Source organism: Notothenia coriiceps, unplaced genomic scaffold (assembly GCF_000735185.1).
Source record: "Notothenia coriiceps isolate Sejong01 unplaced genomic scaffold, NC01 NC01_scaffold00035819, whole genome shotgun sequence".
Classification (NCBI taxonomy): Eukaryota; Metazoa; Chordata; class Actinopteri; order Perciformes; family Nototheniidae; genus Notothenia; species Notothenia coriiceps.
In genome coordinates this window covers 85,506-92,035 of record NW_011368520.1, presented here as the reverse complement: position 1 = coordinate 92,035, position 6,530 = coordinate 85,506, and the positions used below count along the sequence as shown (strand labels likewise).

General features: G+C 39.5%; 1 protein-coding gene across 1 annotated transcript; it reads right to left on the bottom strand.

Annotated features, from left to right (window-relative positions):
• Positions 1-1,795: 1,795 nt before the first annotated feature.
• park7 (parkinson protein 7) lies at positions 1,796-6,270 on the bottom strand. Its single transcript, XM_010791786.1, has 6 exons — positions 6,048-6,270; positions 5,341-5,442; positions 4,877-4,936; positions 3,981-4,050; positions 2,683-2,769; positions 1,796-2,302 (listed from the first exon to the last, which is right to left on the bottom strand). Exons 1-6 carry the CDS (start codon positions 6,135-6,137, stop codon positions 2,142-2,144), a joined length of 570 nt encoding a protein of 189 aa, XP_010790088.1. The 5' UTR covers positions 6,138-6,270; the 3' UTR covers positions 1,796-2,141.
• Between the last annotated feature and the right edge of the window lie 260 nt (positions 6,271-6,530).

The following is a 6,530-nucleotide window of genomic DNA, read 5'->3' as shown; positions in this document are numbered from 1 at the left end:
ATTCTAACATGTTATGTGCAACAGCGCAAAATGTTAGCGTTCCAGAAATATCTGACTGAAAAACATAGCATTAATGAGCCTGTGCTATTAAACATGTCATCAGGACACTATTTACAAATTGATGTGTGTCTTTCAGGGAATGGAAACAATTCGTTTTACAGAAATTAAACATAAGCTCAGGCAAACAATGTAGTGATGTTGCCACAACATGAGAAGCATAGCCCCGTCTAACATTTTGAAGAGGGCTAACAACTAGCCTAAATATGTTTCAAAGAGTGCCCAGGGATAACAGTCATATACAGGCACAAAATCGTGATTTAGAAAATGTGGGTTTTGATGTAATGCGATTTGGACAGTAAACAATGCTCTCTTGGTGCACAGTAATGGAAACAGAGCCTGGCCGTCTTTTTTGGCTCACTTGGTTGTACAATGGTGGGTGAAAAAGCAATTTAAGTGGCCTTTTTATTTAGATGAACCCTGCCTTGCTGTGGTACTGCATGTTTTGCTAAGGATGACTAAGAGCCGGTTTCCCAGCAATTGAAAACGCAGTCAAAACCAGAAATGAACTTGTTATGCGTAATGCGTTTCCTTTCTGTAAAGTGGAAGAGGTGACGGTAACACCTCTGGTACTTCCTGTTTTAAGTGCTGAAAACGCACATTATCGCATAACCTTGACGGGTCGCTTGTTAATGAAGGTGTCCCAATGATCTGTCCCTCTCTATTATGAGAGGTCATCAAAAATAATGACAGCTTTTGTCAATTCAACATTATGAGATTGTAATGGGGCTCTTTTTAACACAATGTATGCAGGCAAATAATTTCTTGTTGTATTATTTAGTTCGTTTTGTTTGACAACGGACTGATGGAGGAATTAACCTGGCTCTGCCGCACTATGTTAGCTTCAGTGTGCAGCACAGCCTGACTGCAGCTGAGGATGGAGAGCTTCTGGACCTGACGTCTCCATGTCGGGTCACATCTGCGGAACGCCGCGTTACTCGGACTTTCCTTAGCAGTGCTTAACCTGAACGTATTTGAATTCTAATAATGTGTGATTAGTGAACGTTACCTCAGGCAAACGGTATTCCACCCCGGAGAATTGAGACATACTGTCAATACATTTTGCCATGGATTGCAGCGAACTTGAAGCTCACCATTCAGAACACTTAGTACGCTCGCTAATCACGTATAATACAAAATGACTCCTAATCACAAACACCTGCTCCTTTAATGGTAACGTGTGCCTGGGTTGCTGTTGTGTTATTAACTGCCGACAACGTTACAATGTTCATTTTTACACCCTTAGTAGCTAGTTACCGTGATTAACGTTGCGTAAAACCGCTTTGCAAACATACATTAGCAGACATAAGTGCTATTAAGTGCCAGTAAACCTATTTCGTAAGAACGTTAATGTTGTCAAAGTATACATAATCCATACAGCAGCAGCAAATGTTCTTACCTTTGCCGAAATCAGTCTCTTCCTTTTTGACTGGAGTACCTCTGTGGATTGTGTTGCTCTGGCTGACTACCACGCGCTGCAACGTAGCCCCGCCCTGTTGGCTGCGGGCGCGAGGCCATTGCTCAGTTAGAATACAACAGCAGAAGGTCCCTGGCTTGTCATTGGCCAGACCACCTGCCAATCTATTTGGATTCTGCTTCCCGCGTTTTGAGCAGTGCTGCTCTCACAATACATTATGATGCAGCCTATATTTAGGTGTCAACAACTGCAGACATGTGAAAACAAGGGACGCAGTGACCTCCAGTATTAATATAGCCTACCGCAAATAAGACAGACCCATGTTTGTCACACTTATGTTTTTAATGTAAAGGGAAAGAATAAAAGTAGTCAAAATAATGATCAATAAGAGGGCAAATGTAATATATGTCTTAAGCTGCGATTCCAGCTGAGTAGGCTATTTATTTGTTAAATAACAAATGGATGCCTTTCATTGCCAACCATGAAAGACAGAGAAAGACAATAACCTGTCAGAACAGAAACATCCTTTTGTCCCTAAGGGAGCATGATTTGTCACTAGTGACTTTGACTTTGTGCCAGCTACATTGGATTAGCTGTCTCAGTAGTGAAAGACTTCTGTAGTGGGCAGTGCTGCTTGCTTGCAGGATGTAAGTGTACATGGCTACAGTCAGTCTTTCATAACAAGAGGAGCCTTGACTTGAGCTGCAACCTCAGCCCCCAGAAGTTCCTCTACAATCGTCAGGGCAAACTCGAAACTGGTTCCTGGCCCACGGCTGGTGATGTAATGTCCATCCTTCTGTACTCGAGCCTCTGAATATTTATAGTGGTCTAAAAAAAGACAAAGAGCAATACCATAAGAATAATCACAACATAAGAGCTTTCGTCTACAGACTGATAGCCACCCTTCAGACATCCCACTGTAGTATAAGCACTTACCTAGAGATAATCTATCACAATTTGAACTGACCCAATTCTAGTATGTTCTGTCAAATTCATGAATCTGCCTTCACCTGTGTGGTGTGCTCTTCTCTGCATAGTGACATGATGTTCTATAGTTGAAAAATAACTGATACAGCACCATCTTCTGCCCTTTACAAATAATTACAATTCCTCCTTTAATGAGTTAGAGCTGCAAATGTTTGAGCCACTAGCTGTACATTAAACACATTTTTCCACATGTTTGTTTGCATGAAGTGTTTGATTTTTACCTCCAGCCATCATCTTCTCCTTCATGGCAGGATGCGTGGTGACTGTGCTGCCGTAGCCAATGCCATGTGCCAGAAGAGCAGTGGGACCTACAAAAGGGCAAAGATGTTTTAGGTTATTTCAACTGCTTCCTGTGATACGTTGACACTTCTTTTGCTTACTACTATGTTATGCAGTTAAAAATAAATACACTGAATCATCGAATCACTTCCCTCAAGCTAAACAAAAAATCCAAATACAGAAAATGCAGCACTTAACATAAGGCATTGCAGTCAGAACATTATGTCCTAAAAAAGTGTCCTCAACTGTGCCATTGTTTCTAAGAATAAACTCATTAAACCTACAGTTTCAGCCTCGCCAAAGATTCTGCAGCATATTGAAATGAGAGAAAAGAGGAGAGGCTGAAGACATTGACTGCTGCTGCATTAACTTTGGCAACGTCCTACCACTGCAGTGAGCTCATCCAAAAACTGTTAATAAATAGAAAGTTATTGATTGTGCTCCTTGGCTGCCTTCCCATGCAGTCTAAACATTACATTTTCCCCTGGCTGAACAGCAGGATGCCAGGTAAAGCCTAGCTTACTCCTGTTACAAAAAAGTCCCCACCCAGAGGACGCCAGTCTGGGTGAGAGAGAGACCTTCTGAGAACCAGAGCCAGACAGCGAGGCAGACGTAGAGAGATTTAAGATAATAGCCATATTTCTATTATCTGATGAAACTATATAAAATAAATTATAATATGATTATGTTTTGTGAACATGCATGTAACAAATATAAATTCAGAATAATAAGTCTTGCAACTGTCCCTCTTGCTGGCAGGTTCATTAAACTGTATATTCCTGTGAGGATTTCACTCATTTTCTAGGACACCCTTCAATCCACTTTGCCGCAGTGGTCCCCGTCCTTATTCAATATGTCCTTCCAGTGTCCTTTCTCTGCATACCGAGACTGTCAAATACAATGTCAGGGCTTTTGGGTTCAGTCAGAGACAGTTATTAATCAAACTCTCAACCTTCCGTTCAAAAAGGCCATCAATTAATGAAGCATGTCATCCGTTAACTGTACATGTAATACAGTGATAAACTATTTCAAGGGCACATCTGGTGAATGAAAGATACCCGAAAACCACCATGTAGACATAAAAACTGAAACAATGTTTGTCTAAGAATGTAATTCTATTTGCCAGCAACATGAGTTTTGCATTGGGGATCATGTTGAATTTAAACTTGAACCCATAAAAGGCATCAGTACTTGAGCTTTGTGCTGTGTAATAATTAGGATATGTTTTCACAAACTGTACCTGCACAGATGGCAGCGATCAGACCCTTTCTGCCATCTTGTTCCTTTAGCACCTCCTTCACAGCAGGAGACTGCAGGACAGCATGGAAAACAGATCCACATGAAGTTATTTGCATGCCATGTGATTGCAGTTTATTTGCTGACTATTATACAATCATTCAAACAAACGGGCAATGATAACATAACATATACAGTGCAAAAATAGACTTTTTTATTGTTTAAAAAAATCTGTTTTAAATACAACCACAGATTTATTAAACATTCAAATCTATCCAAATCATTTAATGAAATTGCAGACTTTTATAGGTTTTAGTTTCTGAAAATTATTATTATTATTATAAGTTATTAGAGTTAGTATATTATCAATATGTTAAAGATTCTAAAGCTGAATGTACAACCATTGACATCAAAAACAGTCCATGAAGCAGTAACTCTATACTTAAATGTAAATGATGTTATTTTATGTTAGTAAGACCTTCAAAACAACTAATCATCTTATTATATTAACGAATGGGGTCCCACATGGTGTTGTCCCATTCTTCCATGTACCGATTGGAATTTATCTAAATCGGAATCAGAATCTGACAATATTTGGTGTTGTTTTCCGTATGTTGTTGTCAATCAAATCTGATCAAAGCACAACCACACAGACCTTCATAGAGGCAGGTGAGTGAATGTGTTGAATATTTTAAATGTTAGTTTATATGTGAAAGTTCAGGGCAATTGTTCTTGAACTCTTTATTCAACTCAACTTTACCTTATGACAAAAAAGGGACAACCATTGGGCTACCAATGGGCTGAAACGGGCCATGGAAAAACCCTAAATGTGATTGTTACCTTAGCAGATCAAAACATTTAGAGACTGTTGGATCTAAAGGCAGTCTGAGTGTTTCTCACCTCAGCCAGATTCTGAGCTCCAGGCATTCCCCCTGGAAGAAGCACCACATCGTACGGACCCTGAGAGACAAACCATCAATGATATAGATGAACTGTAATGGCTTGATATTGTCAAACACCATTCAGAATGCAAAAAAGGATTTGTGTATGTTTTCCCCTACAATGAACTTGCCTTGCTGTTTGGCGCATAACAATAGACATAGTACAGACAATGGAAAATATCAAGGCATACAAACATTAATTAAACAAATTGACAGTACAAAAGAAAGGAAAATACATACATTAGATTTAAAAATGAAGATCTTTTTTTATGATAATGCTTAATACTGTTAGTTCAAAAGGATATTTTTATCATGTTTTGATTAATGGAGCTGATCAAACTGAAAATATATCCATAAAAAAATACAAAATATAATAAAGTGAAGCATGTAATGTAGTGTTAGTAGATAGAAGCTGAGCCCAACCTGTGCGATGGCCTCCTCCAGACTGGCATCAGGACAGATGACGACGTTTCTGCTGCACTGTACTGGCTCTTTGCCCGTCAGGCCCGCAACAGTCACTGCAATCTGCACGTTTGGTAAAAACGATATAATTAGCATAAAATCACTATGTGTGAGATGTTACTTAATGCTTTCACCCAAGTCGTGTACTTAAGTACAATTTTGAGGTAACTCAACCTTTTAAAGGTCTGAGTACTTCATCTAAAACTAAAAGGCCCAACTTGGCATCCTGTCTGTTTATGGTTGATGGAGACCTTTATTTTGAAGGCTATCAAATGGCCGAGGAGTGCAAAGAGTTTGACATTTAACTTGCCCTCAGTCTGCACCATCGACTGTATATATAAAGCTCTGGCCCTGTCCATGGTCTGACTCTGCACTAATTGTAAAGGCTGTCAAAACTGTTAACAACACAATTTAACCTACACATTAGATAAATGCTCAACACTGTGTTTTCTGATAATTGATAAAGTAATAGCAGTAGGACTTAACATGGCACTTCTGCAAAATAAAATAGCCTAATCAAATCCTGATAGTGTAGTGCACTGACTGAAGGGGTTGCATTACTATAAACCAAGCAAGGTATCTTGCCTGTAGCATTATTATTATTATTATTATTATTATAAGCTACCTAGCTAGCAAGCTAACTGCTAGCATACAACAAGTCAACAAACCCCAGCTCTACGCATGATGTCCACAGGAATGACAGTCTCCATCTCCTCTGCACCTTTAGACAGGATCACTAACGCCTTCTTTCCTGCCATGGTTATCTCGCAGTAATGCTACTTTCAGGAGCAGAGACGCTAACTTAGTTCAGCTGAAACTTCTAGCAGCAACTAGCATGCTCAGCAGAGGTTTTGACAGGAGCAGGGTTGCCAGACTGCGCCCTCTATCCCTCTTTCACAGACGGTGCTCCATGTACAACGCGATATTTAAAAATAAACCTGTCCTGTACGCCATACACTTCTTCTTTGAGGGTTTTTTTTCATGAAAGTTGTCATCCTCACCTTTGCATCAAAAATACTGGACTCACACTGACAAACAACACCAACTAATATGTATAAACTAATTGAGTAGACACTCTCAGGGGATGCTTATTTGGACACAATCAAGTAGAAGAATGGTCTTATTTTGTGTAAAAATGTGCCTTAAAACGT

Coding starts and splice junctions, on each gene's coding strand:
- park7 (XM_010791786.1), bottom strand. CDS start 6,137: ATGGCAGGAAAGAAGGCGTTAGTGATCCTGTCTAAAGGTGCAGAGGAG. Junction 5,443..6,047: donor ACATCATGCGTAGAGCTGGG/GTTTGTTGACTT, acceptor CCAAACGTGCAG/ATTGCAGTGACTGTTGCGGG. Junction 4,051..4,876: donor GAGCTCAGAATCTGGCTGAG/GTGAGAAACACT, acceptor GCTGTCCTGCAG/TCTCCTGCTGTGAAGGAGGT.